The 23383-nt window shown below is 42.9% G+C and overlaps 1 protein-coding gene across 4 annotated transcripts in view; it reads right to left on the bottom strand.

Moving 5' to 3' along the window:
• Positions 1–23383, bottom strand: part of pfdn1 (prefoldin subunit 1) — a 105103-nt gene that overhangs the window by 61749 nt on the left and 19971 nt on the right. For all 4 annotated transcript variants that reach the window (XM_085995202.1, XM_085995203.1, XM_085995204.1 and 1 more), the window contains exon 3: positions 23049–23133. In XM_085995202.1, coding sequence (XP_085851328.1) covers positions 23049–23133 — 85 coding nt within the window. The remainder of the gene's footprint in view (positions 1–23048; positions 23134–23383) is intronic.

The following is a 23383-nucleotide window of genomic DNA, read 5'->3' as shown; positions in this document are numbered from 1 at the left end:
GATCATTTTCAACTTCTGGTCCTGCCCGACCTCTGCGCTGCCGTCCTGCTGGGGTTAGATTTTCAGTGCCACCTTAAAAGTGTTACGATGGCGTACGGTGGACCCCTACCCCCACTCACAGTCCGCAGCCAGCAGCTCCCAAATTGCCCGCCGCGCACCAGGTGCAACCTCTCCACACTCAGAGTCACCCCCCCCCCCCCACACTGTTTGCTAACCTCACCCCCGACTGTAAGCCCATCGCCACAAAGAGCAGGCGATACAGTGCCGGGGACAGGGTTTTCATTAAAACCGAAGTGGAGCGGCTCCTGAAGGAAGGGATTATTGAGGGCAGCACCAGCCCCTGGCGAGCCCAGGTTGTGGTCGTTAAGACCGGCGAGAAGCAGCGCCTGGTCATCGACTACAGCCAGACAATAAATCGCTACACCCTGCTGGACGCCTACCCACTCCCCCGCGTAGCTGATATGGCCAACCAGATCGCGCAGTACCGCGTCTTCTCGACCATTGACCTGAAATCAGCATACCACCAGCTCCCTATCCGCCCTGAGGACCGCCAGTATACTGCCTTTGAGGCAAACGGCCGCCTCTATCGCTTCCTTAGGGTTCCCTTTGGCGTCACCAACGGGGTCTCCGTCTTCCAAAGGGAGATGGACCGGATGGTAGATCAAAATGCGTTGCAGGCCACTTTCCCATATCTGGACAATGTGACCATCTGCGGCCGTGACTTGCAGGACCATGACGCAAACCTCGAAAAATTCCTCCGCACCGCCCAACTCCTGAACCTGACATATAACAAGGAGAAGTGCATATTCCGCACAAACCGCCTCGCCATCCTTGGCTGTGTTGTGGAACACGGAGTCATCGGCCCCGACCCCGACCGGATGCGTCCCCTTATGGAACTCCCACTGCCCCACTGCCTCAAGGCCCTGAAGAGGTGCCTAGGGTTTTTCTCCTATTATGCCCAGTGGGTCCCCTACTATGCGGACAAGGCCCATCCGCTGATCAAGTCCACCTCTTTTCCCTTGACGGCAGAGGCCCGCTTAGCCTTCCACCGTATCAAGGAAGACATTGCCAAAGCCACCATGCACGCAGTGGACGAATCCATCCCCTTCCAGGTGGAAAGCGACGCGTCTGACTTTGCCCTGGCCGCTACCCTCAATCAGGCAGGGAGACCCGTGGCCTTCTTTTCACGAACCCTCCAAGGCCCGGAGACCAGACACTCCGCTGTTGAGAAGGAGGCCCAGGCGATTGTGGAGGCTGTGCGTCATTGGAGGCACTACCTGGCCGGAAAACGATTTACCCTGCTCACTGACCAACGTTCAGTTGCTTTCATGTTTAACAACAAGCAGAGGGGCAAAATCAAAAATGACAAGATCTTGAGGTGGAGAATCGAACTTTCCACCTACAATTACGAGATCTTGTACCGGCCCGGGAAGCTCAATGAACCCCCCGGATGCGCTATCGCGTGGCACCTGCGCCAGCGCGCAGATCGATAGACTGCGGGCCCTCCACAATGACCTCTGCCACCCGGGGGTCACCAGGTTCTTCCACTTCATCAAGGCCCGCAACCTGCCTTACTCTATTGAGGAGGTCAGGACCATGACCAGGAACTGCCAAGTCTGCGCTGAGTGCAAACCGCACTTTTATAGACCAGACAGGGCCCACCTGATAAAAGCCACTCGCCCCTTCAAGCGCCTGAGCGTTGATTTTAAAGGGCCTCTCCCCTCCTCCGACCGCAATGTGTACTTCCTCAATATTATTGATGAGTACTCCCGTTTCCCGTTCGCCATCCCCTGCCCGGACATGACCAGTGCCACGGTCATTAAATGTCTGAACGACCTCTTCACCCTGTTCGGTTTCCCCAGCTATATCCATAGCGACCGGGGCTCATCGTTTATGAGCGACGAACTCCGTCAGTACCTGCTAACTAGGGGTATTGCCACAAGCAGGACCACCAGTTACAACCCCCGGGGGAACGGACAGGTGGAAAGAGAAAATGCGACAGTTTGGAAGGCCGCCCTGCTAGCCTTAAAGTCTAGGGGCCTTCCAGGGGAAAGGGAGTGGGGGGGGGGGGGAAAAGGGAGTGGGGGGGGGGGGGAAAAGGGAGTGGGGGGGGGGGGGAAGGGAGTGGGGGGGGGGAAAAAGGGAGTGGGGGGGAAAGGGAGCGGGGGGAGCAAGGGGTGGGGAAACATGAAACTTAAAGTACTTATAGAAAGATTTACCAAAAATGTTTTATAACATACACTTTACAACCTCACCAATCTTTTTATTAAAAAAAGGGGTCCTCACCTACAGTGTGTTGTATCACAATGGCCGCCGCTTGCTTTTCAGTTGGAAAGATTAGGCCCCACCCAGTCGATTGTCTGTCTCGGTCACCAGGACCCGATTTGGAGCACAGAAGCCCCACCCACTCTCTGTTCCTGTACTAAGATGGCCGCGCATACACTCTGTTACACACTGAATCAAAATGGCGTCGCTCTGAAACTTTTCGCCCTCCTTGACAAAGATGGCTGCCGTTAACCTGGGGCTGTCAGCAGAAGAAATTTCCTCAGCTGCAAACACAGGATCTTCAGATTATTATTCGGGGCTTGCAACCTACCCCAGTTGCTTATGAAGCCTCCCCACCTTCTGACCCCGGGAATGGAGCTGAGGCAGCACACCCTCGCCCCTCTGCCAGTGTTTGTCTCTATCTACGCCGGGAGCCTGGGACTAGAGTTGCGCTGCTGGCAGTTGGAGAAGCCTAGGCCCCGGGCCTGGAAAAACGGTGAAAGGTAGGAGAGTTATAGAGGTTAGAGAAAAGATTTACAAATTAATTAACTTTTTTAAAAAACAATGTGTTTTAAAAGCAACTTTTTTTTTGCTGGAAATGTAGATTTGAAAAGAAACACGCAGAAAGCGGGAAAAAGAAATGAAAAGTTTGGAATCAAGATGGCGGCGACTCACCTCGGTTCAGAACGATAAGGCCCGCCCCCACACGCACCGATTGGTCGACCATCAGGTCACCGAAGCGTAGGATTGGTCAATCGTCCCATCACTCGAATGTAGGAGGGCCCGCCCACACGCGCCAGGAACCCGGCATACGATTGGTCGACCTCGACATCACTCTATTGCTAATGAACGGATAATGAGATGCTAAGGAGCGGAATTTTGAACTTTTTTTTGGATACCGCGGGCGCAATTTTTGTCCGGTCGAAACGTAAATACGCTTACGACCGTTTTGGAATCGTAAGCTTTCTTTTGATGTAACGCATGTGTAGGTACGCTCTATAACTTTCGAGTGTATAGCCGGACAGACACACCGAAGGACAGACAGACAGACAGATGTATCCGTTTACATATATAGATAGATAGAAGATAGATAGAAATGTATAACCTACTGCACATCAGTTTAAAAGAGACACATATATTCTATGAATGATGTTGATCTAAGCAAGGGAGAAGTTGAAAGATATCTAGGCCTGTTAGTAGAATCATCACTTAACAACAATTTGCATTTATATAGTGCCTTTAATGTAGCAAAATGTCCCACGGTGCTTCACAGGAGCATTATCAAACAAAATCTGATACCGATCCAAGGAGATATTAGGACAGGTGACCAAAGGCCTGGTCAAAGAGGTAGGCTTTAATGAGTGTCTTAAAGGAGAGAGAGGTAGAGAGGCAGAGAGGTTTAGGGAGGGGATTATATTGCTAAATCAGTGCAATACAAGTTAGATAATGTTATGTTGAAACTGCTCCATGCTCTGGTCAAACCGCACCTTGAGTCTCGTTTAGGCCAATGAGACACAAGGGAAATATTCAAACCTTAGAAGTAATAAAAAAAAAGTACTATAAGGCTGATCCTAAGTGTCAAAGGATTAAATTATGAGTAATGACTGAACTTGGGTTCTTTAGCCTTGAAAAGAGGTAACAGAGAACCTTAGAGATATAGCAAATATTAAATGGTATAGCAGTACTTCAAGGTATGCCATAATAGTGGGACATGGGGGTATAGGCTCAAATTATGGAATGATAACTTTAGCACTGATATCAAAAGCGTTTCTTCAGAGAGAGTAATTAACACTGACTTGAGTATTATTTATAGTAACATATTAAAAGTTAGCAGTGCCCTGGCTGGCATTAATACCTCAACCATCACCACCACACAGATTATATGGTCATTTATCTCATTTGTTGTTTGTGGAATTTTGCTGTGCCTACATTGGTTGTCATGTTTGCCGACAAAACAATGGTGACTGCACTTTATTCCCTGTGAAGCTTTGCGACATCTTAAGGACATGAAAGGCTCATACATGATACCACTGATTTCAGAAGGATTACATAGGATATACAGCACAGAAACAGTCCATTCGGCCCAACCAGTCCATGACGGCGTTTATGCGGCGGTCGAGCCTTCTCCCGTCTTTCATCTATCAGCGTAACCCTCTATTCCCTTCTACCTCATATGCTTTTCTAGCCTCTTAAATCTCCCCTTAAATGCATTTATACTATTTGCTTCAACCACTCCCTGTGGTAGCAAGTTCCACATTCTCAGCACTCTCTGGGTAAAGAATTTCCTTCTGGATTTCTTGGTGACTATCTCATATTGATGGCCTCTAGTTTTGCTCTTCCCCATGTGGAAACACTCTCTCTGTATCGACTCTATCAAAACCTCTCAATTTTAAAGACCTCTATTAGGTCACCCCTCAGCCTTCCCTTTTCAAGAAAAAAAGAGATCCAAGCCTGTTCATCTTTTCCTGATAGGTATACCCTTGTATTTCTGGTATCATCCTTGTAAATCTTTTATTGTACATGCTCCAGTGCCTCAATATCCTTCTTATATGGCGACCAGAATCGAACGCAGTACTCCAAGTGTGGTCTAACCAAGGTTCGATAGTTTATTAATGTCTTTTTGTAATTTGTTGCAGTCCTCCTCAGTATTGACTATCTCCCCCCTCCCCCCAATTTGGTGTCATCTGCAAATTTAGAAATTGTGTTTTTGATTCCAAAGTCTAAATCGTTAATATAAATTGTGAACAACAGTGGTCCCAGCACTGATCCCTGTGGAACACCACTACCCACCTTCTGCCACCTGAATAGCTACCCTTTACCCCTACTCTCTGCTTTCTGTCTTGAAGCCAGCTAACCATTCTGCCACTTGTCCCCTAACTCCGCATGCTCTGGCCTTATAAGGCAGTAGAACAAACACCATCAGATCTACAGCTTAGGCTATAAACAATCAAACAGATTTAATGATATCTATTACATAAGAAAACAGCTGCAAAGATAAACAGATTTAAGTATACAAAATCTAGCTATTTCTGCTTAAAACATAGAAAACAATAGTGTCTCCTGCACAAAATCTCACAGTAATACTGGCCCTGAACATAACCCTACTTAGAGCTCCTTCCATGAAGCCATCTGCTTTTCTGTATCTGATGGCTTCAGAAAGCACCCTGAATTGGAGCAAGTATGTATGTGATATACTTTCTAGCTCCTTTGAAGTTTAATGTAAACAAAAGAAATCAAATACGTGTCTTTCCTGATTATAGCTGGCTGTCAAACATTCAAATACTAAAGAAAATCACAAGAAACACACGTATGCTGACGACACCCAGCTCTACCTCACCAACACTGCTCTTGATCCCTCCGCTGCCTCTGTGTTGTCAGACTGCTGGTCCAACATCTAGTTCTGGATGAGCTGCAATTTTCTGCAATTAACCATTGAATAGACCAAAGCCAGTGTCTTCAGACCCCTCCACATTCCCTCGTCACCAATTCCATCCCCTCCCTGGGCACTGACTCAGGCTGAACCAGACTGTTTGCAATTACTGCATCCTATTTGATCCCGAGCTGAGAATCCGACCCCATATCCTACTTCCACTTACAGAATATCGCCCGTCTCCGCCCTGCCTCAGCTCATCTGCTGATGAAACCCTCATCCATGCTTTTGTTACCTCCAGGCTCGACTATACCAACGCTGCGTTCCTCCAACTCTAGACTCTTACGCTTCTGACTCCCTTTGCCCCACTAATGGCGATCGTTCCTTCAGCACCTAGGCCCTAAGCTCTGAAATTCCTGACATAAACCTCAGTTTCTCCACAACTCCTCCTCCTCCTTAAAACCTGCGTCTTTGACCAAACTTTTAGTCATGTGTCATAATATCTCCTTCTTTGGCTCGGTGTCAATTCTTGTCTAATTACATTCCTGTAAAGTGCCTTGGGGCATTTTCCTACATTAAAGGTGCTATATAAATGCAAGTTGTTGTTGTTAAATTGTGATGGGGTGGTGAGAAAAGAATCAGAAGGGCTAAAAGTGGGAGAATGTGATATAAAAGGATATAGCAAGGGTTTTTATAAGCATATAAAAAGTAAAGTAGTTAGCGAGGGCAACTGGTCAAGAATTAAGGAGAAAAATATGGTTTTGGAGAATGAGAATGGTGGAGATATTCTCACGTCAGCCTTCACAAATGATGGTGGAAGTGATAGGTAAACCATTTTTATTTTTTCTCCTGTTGTGATTTACACAGAGATTTGTGTGTTTCAGCATTTTCTGTGTTTATTTCAGATTTCCAGCATTTCCTTTTTTTAATGTTTACTTATCTAAGATTTTTAGTGATTCAAGTGAGGCAGTGTCGAGAAATACACAAACTCTCCTTCCCACCTCAATAAAGTCAAAAGTTGTCAATTAAAACTAATTTGAAGCCCATCTATAGAAACATACTCACTGCTTTTGTTAATTCCTGATTTTGCTATGGAAACATAGCGAGCGGGTTTTATCACCTTCCAAATCTTTACTCTAAAAACTTAGTGTAATACCAATCGCATGAATGAAGTTGCTTAGGAACACTTTGGGCCTCTTGCCTAACATCAAAATCCTCAAGCAAAGCTTGTTCAGACAGGTTACATTGATACACTGCACATCCACCACTTGTCATCAACTGCACGTAAATGAGATGATGAGAACAATTTAAATTAGGAAAAACTGCATATTCTGGAAATCTGAAACAAAACAGAAAATACTGGAAATGCTCAGCAGACCTGTGACAGTCTGTGGAGAGAACAGACAAGTTAACATTTCAGATGCAACCTGAACTATTTTGATGAACGGTTACACCCAAAACGTTCACTTGTGTTCCCTCCACAGATACTGACTGAACTGTGCGTTTCCAGATAAAAATAATTGCATGTTATGGCATCAACAGGATAAATTTTCAATATACGAATAAGATCCCATAAAAGGAGGAGACTATGTGGACACCCGTATTCATATTTTACTTGTTTATACTTCACCAGTTTTCTTTTGGGGGGGGGGGGGGGGAGCAGTACACATAAAATGTGTTAATAGCAGGATACACTTCCCATCGTAACATGCATTTATTACAGGGGAAGGACCAGAGAGAGCTTGCTATCTGAAGAGTGTTTAGTGACACCATGGTGCACTAAAGACATCAATGCAGCAAGTAATAAAATAAATTTGCTAAAAGCATAAATTATCATGAGTCTTACAGACTGAGGCCTTAAAATTCCTCTGCTTCAGCAGCATAAACCAGGCAGGTAGGGGTACTGGAATTTGAAGTGGGACCTAGTTCTACTGAGTCTCTGCCATTTTTTCCACACAAAGAAATTTTGTTACCAATGTGGACGGGCACTTCTTGCGGCCGCCCCTTCTGTACGGACATCAGAAGAAGCGGAGGGCTGGCAGCATGACATCACCTGCCAGTTCCATCTCCTTTGGTGCCGACGCAGAGTACGCCTGCATGATGTAGGCATCTTTGTGTGCCAACATCCTGCCAAAAATAGGGCCCAAAATGCTAGTTTCCTAACTGCAACTTCCAAATTGAAACTTCCTCAAAAAACTTTTTGGATGTTCTTCAGCCAGAACAGCCCACCCCGGATGTAGCAACAAGGTGTCACTCAATGTCCTGTCCCCCACAGGACAAATACCCAGGGACCCCCTGAAGTGGTGCCAGCGTCCAACTTCATGAAAATGAGCCTGACCCCGGGATTTAGAACATGGTCAGGGCCTTAGGAACAAGCAGGCCCTTCCAGAAGCAGAGCTGGCCCGAAAAGTCTTTTTCTTCCAATATTTAAAACAAATATATTTTAAGGCTTATAAGATATAATAGTCCGTTGCTGCCTTTGCCTAGAGAACAGGAGTGCCCACACTTGTTAAAAATAATTAATTGTCTGCTTTGTGACGTCCCAAGGATGTGAAAGGTGTTATATAAATGCAAGTTATTTTTACAACATTTCTGGCCACAGAATTTTTGACTAACATCTTGTATTTCTAGTTTTATAGCACTGACTTAAAAAAAAATAAAAGCAGAAAATTTTGTTTTCTGAAATATCTGGCAAGAGAAAAGATAGGATAACAATTTGCTTGGAGACCCTTTGTCAGAACTTGTATTTTCACCCTCCATTTTTCCCACCTCGTCACACTCGTCTGCACACTGCCTGTAGATAAAAGAGCAGCTAAACAGCCTGATCCACTCTTCCACTAATTTCAGTATGAAGATGCATGCTAAAGATGCACGTCACTGATCTTCCTTCTGATAGCATCTCCCCAGTGGAGAAGTTCTTGCTTCTGTTTACTGTTTTCACCTGTTGCCCTGGCTGAGATTATCAGCTTGACATTTGTGGAATTGCAAGTGCAAAACTGCATTCTATCAACATCTGCCACTGCATTGCTCATGTGGTAATTTTACAGCTTTTTCCAATAACCTTGTTGCAATTCCAACTGGTTACATTTCAAAACGTGGTCACTGGTTAATTGCCTGCTGACAGGGAACGAAAGACTGATTTGTGGTGCTGTTATATTACAGGTACCAGTTTGAGACCAGTAGTTGCTTTGGAGTGACATGACACCCAACGTTCCCTGTAATTTTTGTTGGCGCCACATGGCCCCTTTAAGGAGTTGCATGGCCCATTCAAAATCCCGCGCAAGTGCGGTTTTTGCATTGAAAAGCCGGCAAGCCGGCTGCGCGAGTTCCCTGGAGTGCTGCGTGTCCGTGCTGCTTAAAGGGCTCAAACTGGAGCTCGTGTGTAAATGCCCCTGCTACTCTATAGGGCTATTTTAAAATACACCAATACAAAAAACATGTATTTGTATAAAGATTTTCTTTTAATTGAACGTAAAGAGAGCTTGTTATGATGTGCCAGTCACGTTATTCAGTGAAACTACAGCGTAAGAGTGGTATTGCGTATTTCTTTTCTGAGGAAATTTGTGCATAACTGATTTATGCCAGTTTTAGTCTGAAACATAAAAGGTCTGTATTTCTCTCCTTACTCTCTCACATACATGCAAAAACCTGCGTTCTAAAAAATGTTCTGGGATGCACAAGTACTGGGGAGGGACTCTGACTGTGGGAATATTGGGGAGAGGGGAATCTAGAAGTTTTATGGGGCCCGTGGACTAGTGAGTCAGCCCTGACTCAGTGGTATCACTCTCCTGAGTCAGAAGGTTGTGGGATCAAGTCTCATTCCAGAGACTTGGGGCACATAACCTAGGCTGAAAGTTCAATGTAGCACTGAGAGCGAGTGCTGCAGTGTCAGAGGTGCCCTCTTTCAGATGAGATGTTAAACCGAGGCCCCTTCTGCCCTCTCAGGTGGACATAGAAATGAAGAGCAGGGGTGTACCAGCCAACATTTATCTCTCGACCAACATCACTAGTGTAATACCCACTGGAAATGTTATGTACGCTAAGTATGGTTATCAATCTTTAACTTAGACACTGTATTATCATTGTTATAAATCCCTGGGTTAAAGTTGCCCATGTGAAGGTACGGCAAGAACTTTTAAGGACACAATGTGACTAAGAACAGACTTTCCATAATTCTGCACCAGTATCAACTGTTGCAGACAGTGAGGCTGCGCAGTCTCCAGGCAGAAACCCCAGGAGGAAGGGGTGGAGTCGGGTTTTTCGAGCGGGAAAAAAAGAGCGACTGGAAGAAGAGGGCAGGAGCTCTGAAAAGAGGGCTCAGGAGGCAAATGGCTGCCGCATCCTGTCCCGGGCTTCCAAACTCGGCCGCCGCCCTTCGTATTAGTAGCTCTGCATCCAGAACTCAAAGTGGGATTCAGTGATCGTGAAGAGAATTCAACGAAGGGGTTCGGAGTCGTAAGTCTTGCAGACATTATACATACCATGAGCTCCAACTTAAGCGCGCCAACGAAAGAGTGCACTCGAATTTGGACACAGGGACAGATTCTCCTTTGAATCCATATAAATGGAGAATGTATGTTTATTATGTCTAGATTCATTCTAATGTATGCAAATGTCTGATTTAGGTCATTGACCCGTAATCTTCTTATACTGTCTGACATTAAAACTATAAAGTAAGATAATTAGAATTAAGCCATTGTAGTAGTGATCTCCTTACTGGACTATAGAATACTGTCTACAACAGAGACCACATCTCACATATATCTAGAGAACCGTGAAGGGGTTACACTAAAAAACAGATTAAACAGAATTTTACAGCACAGGCCATCAGGTCTATGCTCCACAATAGCCTCCTCCCATCTTACTATGTCTCACCCTATCAACATATCCTATTTCTTTCACCATCATGTACTTATCTAATTTCCCCTTTAATGCATCTATGCTAATCTCATGTGGTAGTGAGTTCCATATTCTCACCACAAAATTATATTGTAATTTTCTAATCGCCGTTTGTGGGAGCTTGCTGTGCACAAATTGGCTGACACCTTTCCCTACATTACAACAGTGAATACACTTCAAAAGTACTTAATCGGCTGTCAAGCTTTTGGGACATCCTGAGGTTGTGAAAAGCGCTGTATAAATGCAAGTTCTTTCATCAGCAGTAATGAGGAGAAGGGGCAGAAGAATGTAGGACATGGGCCTTCCTGTATCCCCCCTAAAAAAAGCACATATTTATTAGCACATCCTCAGGATATCCGAAATTATTTGGATTGAAGATAAACAAACAAAGCAGTGTTTAAAAGTTACAGCTGGTTTTAATAATATATTTAATCAGTCAAGTTTAAATAAGAATATGAAAATATGTCTCAAAAAGAACTACAGGAAACTTTGTGTTATCCGGAGGCTAAATGTCCGGCAAGCTCGAGCCACCGGCAAAAATCAGAAGCCGTTTTGTTCGTTTTTTTTTCTTCTCGTGGCGTTTTTTTTTCTTCTTGTGGCTTTTTTCAACAGTCAGGCTCTGTAAAGTCTCTCTGAAGCTGTTGCTAAGCGACAGAGACGCTTCCAAGGTACGGCCGACTGTTTAGAAGCTGTTGCTACAGTGTTTGTTGCCAGATACGGAGCTGAAAAGTTCCGTATGCTTCAACATTAACGCTGGTTTGTCCGGCAGTTTTGAGGGAACGGCAACAGCTCGGTCCCGTCGGTGCCGGATAGCACAAAGTTTCCTGTAGTTGATTTTCCGTGGTGCTATCTAAAAACAAAGAAAAAAGGTGTTGCTCAACGGTGTCTTCTTGACGTGACATTTTAATACAAAACAAAAATCACAAATTACTATTACAAGTATTAGAAAGGGTGCAGAAATTAAAGTTCACCAAATACACACTACACTCCATAAAAGAATACTGAACAGATATTAGCCAAAATAAAGTGAAATATAATCAGTCATTTTTAATATAACCTGAGCATTGTCAAATATCTAGCTTATTTCACTATAAAAGTAATGTGCTCTGCACAACTTTAATTAAAGTTCATTGAACACAACATATTAAGTTCTTTAGTGTTCATTTGGACCCTCCCCGCAAACAAGTACAAAATATGCATAAACATAGTATTCAGCAGACCTGGCCTTGGGTAGGAGTCTGGCTCTCTGCTTTGGCATTGCTGGCCATCCCAATTCTTCCAGCCACTCTTTCCAGGAGAGAGCAAGCAGGGAGGGCCATAAAAAAACAGGATGCTGGCTCCAAAGCAGGAGTAGGGATTGGTCACTGGTAATAATGTGACAATAATACAAATAATAATGTGATTCTTACACCAATCAAAGTCACTGGAAGGATGAAGCCTTGGACCATAATTACCATGGCCCAACCTTTTTCTAGGCGACATGGACTGAACAGGTCAATCAGGTCACCAGAAGAACATCTAAGCTCATCATATTTGGTAAGATTTCAATACATAGGGTTAAAACAATGAGGGGTGTTTCTCAAAAGAACGACATGGAAATATAAGAATTACATTTGGGCCAGAGAAAGAAAGATGCAAAGGACTCCCCTCTCTTTAAAACTAAGGGCGCAGCAAGAAATCTTGAGGAACTCCAAATTAAAGTGACCAACTTCATGAACATAAAGCTGAAAGTGTGCATCCCAGAGCATGCCAATCAGCTCACATTTTGTCCCCATTTTGGTGCTTAAGATACATTCCATTTGGTACCCTGAAGCCTTTGGAAAGAAAGAAAATCTACCCACATGTTAGATAGCGGGAATGCATTCAGGCCTAATGACTCTGCACTATTCCACATCTCGTCTGTTCTGCTGCAGGAAACTTTAGACCACCGAGAAAAAGTTTCCTATTTTATCTTTGGTGGTGGGATGTGTGTGGCAGGGGTGGGGGGGGGGGGGGAAAAAGAGTTGGGCGCAGTGAAGCCAATAACAATTCTAAGTAGTTACCAACATAATACCGGTGTCTGTAAAACTTAAAAAGCATAACATTCTATCAGAAAATGACTCTACTGTTCCAGGGCATTAGGCACAATGTGCCCCATATTTCACACACACAGTAAAGGACTCAAACAAAAAGAACTTCACACAAGTACTTTAGCTTTGTATAAAACTTTCAAATTCTCCAGCCAATTACAGAGGTAGCTTTGTTCACTTTAGAAAGGAATCAGTGGGGGAAAACATTCTGGGTCCAGGCTTTTGGAAGAGACAGATACAAACAGCTGAATGCGTCAGCAGTTTAAAGAAATGCCACTCCTACCAGAAATGTGTTATTTCCCCTCTGCCCTTTTGCAAAGAACTACATTCAATGCATTACATCAGTAACCACCACCAGCCTAAAGCCCCCGCAAAGGAGATTATTTTTAGTAATTCATTCTGCACACGTCTGCCAAATCAAGTGCCCAGCATAGCTTCATACAGAAAAGATCATGTGCACTCAACCAGCCACTGTATCAGGATCCCTAATAATCACTTTCTACACTCTTCAAATATTAGTTTTAGACAGTGGCCTAAACATTAAACTAAGGAGGCCCGAATTTGTAAACAGTATTTATAAAGTTGCAAAACATAGATTCTTACCATGGGTCAATCATGGGATTAGATTAAAAAAGGAATTTAGTAGATTAAGAATAAAACTAGTCACTTGATACATACAGGAAACTCTTTATTATCCGGCACCGACGGGACCGGCGTGGTGCCGGTTTATCAAAAAGTCCGGATTACAGAGAGGTATAGTAAAAGGTACAAGAGCTCCATCCACAGCAACAAATCCAGGCTTCCCAACATGTGCAGGAACTCCGGCCACAGACCAAGCATCCCTGTTGCTTAGCACGAACCCCAGTTACACAGTCACAGATCCAGGAACTGCCACTAATATGAAGTAAAACTTACTTGAACCTACTCCTGAATTTTGCCGGTTAACAGAGATTTCCGGTTATTTAGGTGCCGGTAAATCGAGAGTTTCCTGTATTAGAAAACCATGTTATTTTACCCAAAATAATTACAGACTCGAATCTAAAATAAAAGGTGAAAAGTCTTCTAAAACTTGAAAATAATTGATGATTGTAATCTTGATTACATTGTTGTATCTTTCAGTGCATACAGTGCGATCAAAATTTGATCAGCAGTGGACAAAGCTATTAAATTTTGATATATGTCAATTCACAAAATCTTTAAAACCTCTTTTACAGCATTGCGTTTACAGAATGTAGAGGGGTTAAAATGTTGCACGGTATTTTCTTTTCCCAAATACTGTGGTTACTACGCTATTTGGTGTGATAAACAATGTGTCACTCCAAACATGTCAATATATTCTAACAACTGAAATAACTAACAGCAATTTCACTTATTGCAATAAATTTCTATGTTCAGCACACTATCACATTTTTCAAATCAATCTTTAAGGGATGTTACATTCAAAAAGTCGTAAAATGTTTATCAATTTCAGGTAACGCCCTCATTTCAGACAATGTATCCAACTGAATACATTAACAGGGGAATAAATGGGATTATGGCCAATTAGTAAAATTATCACTCCCAGTTTGCCAAAGGCAGAAGCTACTGGGCATTATGCTTAGATACACAAATATATAGTTTTAACAAGCATCCAGTCCATGTTGCTGCTTATCCTCTGCACAAGCAGTAGTCTTATAATCCCACTTGCCTGCCCTGTTCCCATATCCCTTTATTCACTTTTTCTTCAACCACCTAACTAATCAATTCTTAAATGCTGACATGGTCTCTTAAGTGCATTGCACAGCCTCACAACCTTGTGTAAAAAAAAACTTACTCCTGTTCTCTGTCTCTCACATTAAATCTATGTCCTTTCATTCTAGCCCCTTCAATCACTTGTTTCTATCTACTCTGTCTCATCCTTCAGCTTTTTGATAGAATGCAGGTTTGCACCTGAAATTCTACACGTCAAGCTAATAATCTCAGCCAGGGAAGCAGGTACAAAGATCAAGGCAGCAACTGCTGCCAACAAAGTAGAAGTAGTTGCGCATGCGCAGTCTCAGTGTTTTTCTGGTTGTTCGCTTCGGGACTCACGGACTCTGGGGAAACAAAGCCGGGAATAGAGCGGGCCTTCGGGACACATGGACTCTGGGGAAACAAAGCCGGGAATAGAGCGGGCCTTCGGGACACATGGACTCCGGGGAAACAAAGCTGGGAATAGAGCGGGCCTTCGGGACACACGGACTCCGGGGAAACAAAGCAGAAACAGTAGCAATAGCAAAACTACAACATTAGTATACATTAATACTTAAGCAAGATTTCTGTGCAGCACGCTTCTGCGCAACTTCCAGTCATTGGCAACAGCTTCCGGTACGTTGGCAGCAGCTTCTGGTATGTTGGCAGCAGTCACTCTGAACGACCAAACATAGGTAAGGAACTTCTCCACAGGGGAGATGCGATCAGAAGGAAGATCATTAACATGCATCTTCCAGCAGCAAGGTCATACTGAAATTGGTGGAAGAGCGGGACAGGCTGCTGATCCCCGTGGGGGGTTCGATCCCCAACTCGGGGGTGGGGGGTGGTGTTTGTATGGGGCAGGCCGATGGTGGGTTAGCTTGGGGGGCTGGGAGGAAGTACAAGGAGTGCTCCCCGAGGCTGTCCTCACCTCGCTGCAGCATTGGGATCCCTGGCCGGTCACAGTTCAACCTGTACAGCAGGTTAAATCAGAGGCTTCAGAGCCTCATTATCATATCTAAAGTGCCAACCCGCCTCCTGGCAGCGGATTGGCTGCCTGCCCCCCCCCCCAGTCCCACCTCCGTTAAATCCGGAAGTGGGCGGGTTGTGTTGGGATTTAGATTTTTATTACTTTAACTTCCACCACTCCCCCAACCCACCCATTTTTTCAGGTTAAAACGCCCCCCTGCGTGTTTCAGTGAGGATTCTTCAATCTGATTGGTTAAAGAGCCTCACTGTTACTTGGCCTACTCAGACGCCACAGATCCCCTGTAGAGGGCACCGCACTGGATCAGACACTGGATTAGAGCAAGTCTCCACTTAAAAGCCAGAGGAAACCTTGTGAGCATGTCAGCGAGGTAAACAGCGAGCGCCATTCCTTCACCGCTGACTGAAAAATCCGAGCCAAGCTGTTTGTCAAAAATTCTACTACCAGAAATTTTTTTAAACTCTGCATTTGTATAGTACCTTTCACGTCCTCAGGATGTCCAAAAACATTCAAAAAATTAATTTGTCTGTAAAGTGTTTAGGCAAAGGTGGCAACCAATTTGTACACAGTAAGATCCTGTTTTTGGTGGCATTAGTTGAAGGATAATTCCCCTACTCTTTTTCAGATAGTGCCATGGGATCTTTTACATGCACTTATGCAGGCAAGGCTTCAGTATAATATCGCATAAGACATCATCTCCGATAATGCTGTACTCCCCCAGTATTGCACCAAAGTCTCAGCCTAGATTATGTGCTCATGTCAGGGAGTAGGGCTTGAGCCCACAATCTGCTGACTCAAAACAAGAATACTACTACTGAGACAAGACTGAAACTTGAAATTACATACAATAATTTCCATGACATTCCTCAGACTGTTTTTCAGGACGGTACACAATGAATAGCCACCAGGCAGAAAGGGAAAGGAAAAGGGGGTTGGAGGACAAAAGCATAGAGTTTTTATGGAGCTTTTGAAGGTTTATAGGAAGATGACAAGGCAGAATACTGAGAAAAAAGAGCTCCAGAATGTGGAAGCATAGTGGCTAGAGGAGTGGATGCTGATGGCAGAGCAGAGGGAGTGGGTGGAGGGACATATAACTGGAAGAGATTGCTGAGGTATGATGGAATGAGGTCAAGGAAAGACTTATGACAACAAAGATCTTAAAAGTTAATTCGCAGCCAATAAGAGTTTCATGAGGACGGGGATGATGCAGGCAAGGACACAAGCCATGGCATTCTGAATAAGTTGTATTTGTGGAGGGTGGAGGCTAGCAAGTTGAGCATGGGAACAATCTGGTATTGAGCCATACCATTAAAACTGTTTCATTAATTTATATGAAGCAGTTACTAAGTTTGTTCACAGCTAAGATCTTTACACAACTCTAGATCAGCTTCCCATACCCAGGAAGCTACCCACATCCAGTATTATTTACAATTTAAGACACTCAGGTAACCTCTGAACTGTAGAAGGGGAACTCAAATCTGTATTTAATTTTAATCTCATGTGAAACAGTTAGCTACAATTTTGAATATCTTTCTGGTAAATAATGGAGTATCTCAGGATACTATAACCCTTGGGATGACATTTCAAAAAGAAAACACACTCAGCTGTACAGTTCTGTTCCCAAATCTGAAAAGCCTTACTGTCATTACAACACAATTTCCTGACAGGATGCTGGCTTCTGCAAACGACATCATTCGACCATATGATGTGGTGTTTTCAAACTGTAGATCACATTTTCAGAAAGGATGTTTAAATTACAAACCGCACCACTGAACATCAGAGAAAGTTTTGGAATAGAGATGTTTTCTGAATGAATACAAAAAGGAGCCACAAAAGAACTTTTTCAAAGTAAATAATGATTCACAAGATGATTTTCACAAAATTCACATTGCAATTAAGTTGTTATAACACAAAGGATATGTCATGAACCTCACTGGAATAGATAACTGATCATTTGCATGCAAGTTTTGATCAGTATCGCAGTAGAATAGATATTATACACCACCTATGTGTATAATGTTTGTGCCTTACATTACAACTTAATCAGAAAAAGAATTAGGTAATTAAGTCAAGTGATTTAAAAAAAAAAGTTTTTAATAGTTTACAACACTTCTTTGTGCATTTGTTCGTGTGTGCCTGGAAAGAATACAGATTTTAGTCTACTGTTGTGTGATGTGGGTTTAAAGTATTTACACTATGAACATTCTCTTCAAGTAAATGAAGAGAAAACAACTCCAGCTGTGAGATTCTGATGCGAAAACAATAAAATGTGAAAAATATTTAATGGATTATGTATGGTGTTCCCTTTATTATACCAAAATGTTAAGCCATATGAACACGCATAGTTAGACTATTTACAAACGAATGCGCTTGAATTTAGTTAGAAAAACTTGTGATAACTGTAATGCAGAAATATTATTTTCAGAAAATTGAGCAGCTTTTATTGTTAATGGCTATTTTGCTGCTTAAAAATGAATAGGAATAGAGAAAGCAAAGAGGAGTTGTGCATGGCACTCCATCAGTATGGTGGAAGGCAATTTGCAAAATAACACAGGGGCAATGTTATGATTGTAACGAATTGGGCGAGGTCCACAGACTTCATCCCTTAAGGGCCATTTCTGCAGGCAAGTCCACACTCCATATACACCAAAATAGTCAGAGTTATACAGCACAGAAAGAAGCCCTTCGGCCCATCGTGTCCACGCCGGCCATCAAGCCCTGTCTATTGTAATGCCATTTTCCAGCACTTGGCCCGTAGCCTTGTATGCTATGGCATTTCAAGTGCTCATCTAAATGCTTCTTGAATGTTGAGGGTTCCTGCCTCTACTACCCTTTCAGGCAGTGAGTTCCAGATTCCAACCATCCTCTGGATGTGAAATAATCGCAGGTAGGAGATCGTATGGTCACCTTTTTCCAATGAGGCATACTGGAAATACTACAGATTACCACTGTATGCTCATGATCTCTCCAACTGACAGACAAATAGCACTCTAGCAACCAGTATATTTCAAGCTACAACTGCAAATCAAGCTTATTAGTAGTCAAATTGAACAGAATCAAATCAATAGTAAACAGCAGATTTTAACTAGGTTGCAACACTTCACTCAACTTGCAAGTAGTGTTTGAAAATAGATGTCTGGAAGCTGTCGTAGAGCTTGGAAGTTATAAAGCTGTCTGTTTGCTGATGGTCCAAAACAAATAGGGGCTGCAATTAACAGGGCTCAAGCAGATCACACAGAGCAATCGAGATAGTTTGGGGGACTGTGCTGACAAGTGGCTGATGTGGGGAAATGCAAGGTGATGAGAATAGGGTAGGTATGAAGAACTGGGTGAGATGGACAGTATTAAACTGTAGGGCAGAACACAGGCGAGGGATCGAATGGTACTGATGGACAGCTTGTCGAAATCAACAGCAGGATAGATAGGAAACAAGATCTCGGGGTATATAGCTAGAGGGAAAGAATACAGGTCACGAAGGCTTGTATTTTAAGGCACTAGTTCCACTGTACCTAGAAGTTCTATGCGCAATTCTCATCATTGTACTACACTGGGAAATTCTGACTTGAGAGGATATAGAGAGGGGTAATGAAACGGACACCAGGGATTAGGTATCTGAGCTATGAGGAATGACAAAACAACTCGAAATGTTGACACTGAAGAAAGAGGGGAAAGGAGACCTTATTGGAGGTTTTCAAGATTCTAAGGGGCATAGGTAAACTGAATCCTGATAAATAGTTTCTCATAACCACAAACCAAGGACATAGTCTCAAATTCAGATAAGGAAAATGAACATGATGTTGGTTGAGGGATAATTATTGACCAAGACCCCAGGAGAACTCCCCTGCCATTCTTTGAATAGCGCCATGGGATATTTTACTCCTTCTGCTGGTTCCAGTAGATATAAAAGATTTTATGGCATTATCTGAAGGGTATGGAGTTCTCCAGTGTTCTGCACAACATTCCTTCCTTAAGCAACACTATAAGCAGACTAACTGATCATTCATTTAATGTTGTTGTTTCTGGGACCTTGCTGTGCTCAAATTGGCTGTCGTATTTACCTACACAACAGTGACTGCAATTCAAAAGTAATTCATTGGTTGTGAAGAACTTTGGAACATCCTGAGGACATGACAACGCTCTATATAACTGGAAGTTCTTTCTTTCTCCCTTGTCATTTCAGTACCACAACATCTACATCACCTCAGTAGGCCATGGGGGCATCACAGTATTTTAAATATTCTTTTTATGCAAGCACATATACAAAACTATATTCAAGAGATATGGCACCATTTATAATTAGTTATTTCCAGAATATATTTCCTATAACACACAGCAGCTGATACAACAAAACATTTAATGAGTTCAATTTTACCATTGTAACAGTTGTCGCCATCATCTTTTCTAAATAATAAAGGTCAATGGCATACCATCAACTCTTCACCAAAGCTAACACCAAGAGCTTTCCTCAGCTACATAGAGGCAGTAGCCTGCTAATTATACCAGACCTTCATATGGTTACTCCAGCAAATACTGTGACTAATATTATAAGGATAAACTATAACAGAGTTTCCCCGCAATTATAATCAAGATTGAATTGCTCTGCAAGAACTGAAAAACTCCTACTTTTTGCAAGTCATGTCACAAGAGCAGGAGTTCTTTTAGGAACGAAAAAGGCCATTATGTCCAATAAGCCCATACTTTTTCAACTGATCTCAACCCCACTTACCCGCCATACCCCTCATTCAGTTCTTTCTCCAGAAACATATCGAGGTGAACTTTAAAAAAAAAAATTATTCCCTTCAATTACCTTTTATGGTCATTTATTCTACAAATCTAATACCTAATTTTTCATGTCTCCCTGGTATTTGAATACTTCACTGTACTGAAAAACTTGCCTAGACCAACTTTATTATGCCCGTCATAAAAACTGAAATTAGGCTGCATCGACGTCTCTTCTTTTCCACAGAAATTAGATGACTGGATATGCACATAGTACTGAAAGATGTCGTCCGATCAATGCCACTTATACAGCATTAATAAACCCTCTTCTGATTTGTACTCTGTGCCTCTAATGAAGCAACCCAGTACCTTATTTGCCCTTTTCACTATAGCAGTAGGGTGACAGTTTCATAAATTAATCCACAATAACCCGTGGCGATCTTTCCTGTTCAGCATGCTGTACGACTCTTCCATGCTCCCTCTTGATTCATTGCTCCCATACCATATTACATTGATCCACATGAAACTGAATCTGCTACCTGCTGTCTCAGTTAGCTATAGGATCCAAATCCTTCTGAACGTAGATTCATGGTTCCTCATTAATTGTTCCTGTTCTGGCATCAGGAAACCTGGAGACTTCACTTATGATACCTTCAAAATATATTTACATCTATCTCAAGGATCCCAAATCACACACCGGAATCACATTCCACTTATAACCTCTTCCCAGCCTGAAAATGTCTCATTTATGGCTGTCCTGTTCCCTAATCTTAAGCCAATTATCTATCCAAAACCATATTTTATCCCTATTTGGTGATTCCTTAGCTTAGCTATTAGTCACTAATTGAATATTGTGAAACCTTTGTGCATATTTGGGTTTTTAGAATCAACTGTACTTTCTTTGTCTCCATTTTAAACCGTGTGCTATTAGGCCACTCAGTAAATCATATCTAGCATAACCCGATGTCAGTAATTAGTTTAACAGAAGATTGTTTTTGGCAGGCAATTACAAATTTATTGTACTTGCATATATTTAAGCCTACTGGTTATTTTGCTGTTTTGGTTCTGGAAACACCAAAGTTAATAACCATGAAGTAACAATACCACCTTTAACATAAAAACACTTCCCAAGACACTTCACAGAGGCAAAATAACCGGACATCGAGCAGTGCTGGGAAATGGAGTGGTGACCAGTTTTGGGGAGACTTTTGAAGGCCAGATGAGTTGTAGTGAAAGCATTCCTGATTGTGGCACCTGAACGCTCAGCAGCCAAAAGAGTGAAGAAAGGGGGGATGCAAAGGAGGGCAAAGTTGTAAGAGTGGAAGGCTTATGCTGTAACGTAAAAGCTGAAGAAGGTTGCTGTGGTGGGGAAAAAAGAACCTGTTAACGAGGACAAGGATTTTGAAATCAATGCATTGGCGGATAAACAGCCAATGAAGTTTGCCGAGGACAGGGATGATAGGGAAGCAAGAATTAGTATAGGATAGGATTCAGGTAATGGAGTTCTGGAAAAATTGCAATTTGTGAATAGAACTCAGAAGGCCAGCAAGGAAGCTGTTGGATTAATCAAGTCTAAAAGGCAAAAAAGACAATGATAAGGATTTCTGAGACAGTGGAAATGATGTAAGACAGAGTTGGACAATATTGCAAAGTTAGAAATAAGCTATCTTGTTGATCGCCAAGATGTGAACTGAAACTCAGGTTCAAACAGGACACCAAGGTTGCCCATCTTTAGGCTCAGTCTGTGCAAGCAGCAGGAAGAGGGATGGAATTGGGAAGGGGGGGAAATCTAAGGAGTGGAAATTTTAGCAGGTCTTATTGTTGTTGAGCTGAAGGAAGTTCTTGTTCATTCACAACGATGTTAGCTAAACATATGAACAATACCGTGGTGGTCCACAAATTAAGACTGGTAGCAAATGTGAAAGCTGACTTTATGCCTAAGAATGATGCCACCAAGAGGGGAAGCATATAGTTGAGGATGGAGCCTTGAAACATAGAAGATAGGAGCAGGAGTAGGCCATTCGGCCCCTCGAGCCCGCTCCGCCATTCAATGCGATCATGGCTGATCATCCAAATTCAGTACCCTGTCCCTGCTTTCTCCCCATATCCCTTGATCCCTTTAGCCTTAAGAAATATATCCAACTCCTTCTTGAATATATTTAATGAATTGGCCTCTACTGCCTTCTGTGGTAGAGAATTCCACAGGTTCACCACTCTCTGGGTGAAGAAAATTCCTCCTCATTTCTGTCCTAAATGGCTTACCCCTTATCCTTAGACTGTGACCCCTGGTTCTGGACTCCCCGACCATCGGGAACATCCTTCCTGCATCTAATCTGTCCAGTCCTGTTAGAATTTTATAAGTTTCAATGAGATCCCCTCTCATTCTTCTAAACTCCAGTGAGTATAAGCCGAATCGACCCAATCTCTCCTCATAAGTCATTCCTGCCATCCCAGGTATCAGCCTGGTGAATCTTCGCTGAACTCCTTCCATGGCAAGAACATCTTTCCTCAGATAAGGCAACCAAAACTGCACACAATACTCAAGGTGTGGCCTCACCAAGGCCCTGTACAACTGCAGCAAGACATCCTTGTTCCTGTACTCGAATCCTCTCGCTACGAAGGCCAACATACCATTTGCCTTCTTAACCGCCTGCTGCACCTGCATGCATACCTTCAGCGACTGGTGCACAAGGACACCCAGATCTCGTTGCACTTCCCCTTCTCCCAATCTATTGCCATTCAGATAATAATCTGCCTTCCTGTTTTTGACACCAAAGTGGATAACCTCGCATTTATCCAGGTTATATTGCATCTGCCATGCTTCTGCCCAATCACCCAACCTGTCGAAATCGTCCTGGAGTTTCTCAGCATTCTCCTCACAGCACAGACAGAGACATAGAGTTAGCCTTGCAGGGGCAGGAGACGCAGCCATTACAAGATATGCAATTCACTTGTTTTAAAAAGAAAGCGCTATTCCAGCATTCGTCACTTAAGTTCTAGACTGAAAGCATGGTTGAGCAGCACTCACCTCAAGCTCTTTGATCTTCTCTTCCGCTATTTTCTGTTTTTCGAGGAGCTGATTGTGAATTACTACTTTTGGCTGAAGAATAAACCTTAAAAAATTCAAAAAATGTGATTTTTAATTTGCAGCAAGGATAGATTTAAAAGCCTGAGCTGAATATCAATTAACCATAAGACTTTACCCGCCCCCCACCAGAACCACAAACTTGGGAAATTTCCAAAATCAGAGCACAGAAGTTAGATGCAACTTTTTCCAAGCATGTATATTTATGCTCCTCTAATTGGTACATTGCATCATATTTCTATGATATATGAAAGGATTTAATTTGTAGCAGCATAAAA

Source organism: Somniosus microcephalus, chromosome 8 (assembly GCF_052327205.1).
Source record: "Somniosus microcephalus isolate GS21.2 chromosome 8, FLI_Smic_1.0, whole genome shotgun sequence".
In the NCBI taxonomy this organism is placed as follows: domain Eukaryota; kingdom Metazoa; phylum Chordata; class Chondrichthyes; order Squaliformes; family Somniosidae; genus Somniosus; species Somniosus microcephalus.
This window is presented reverse-complemented; position numbering and strand designations above follow the sequence as displayed.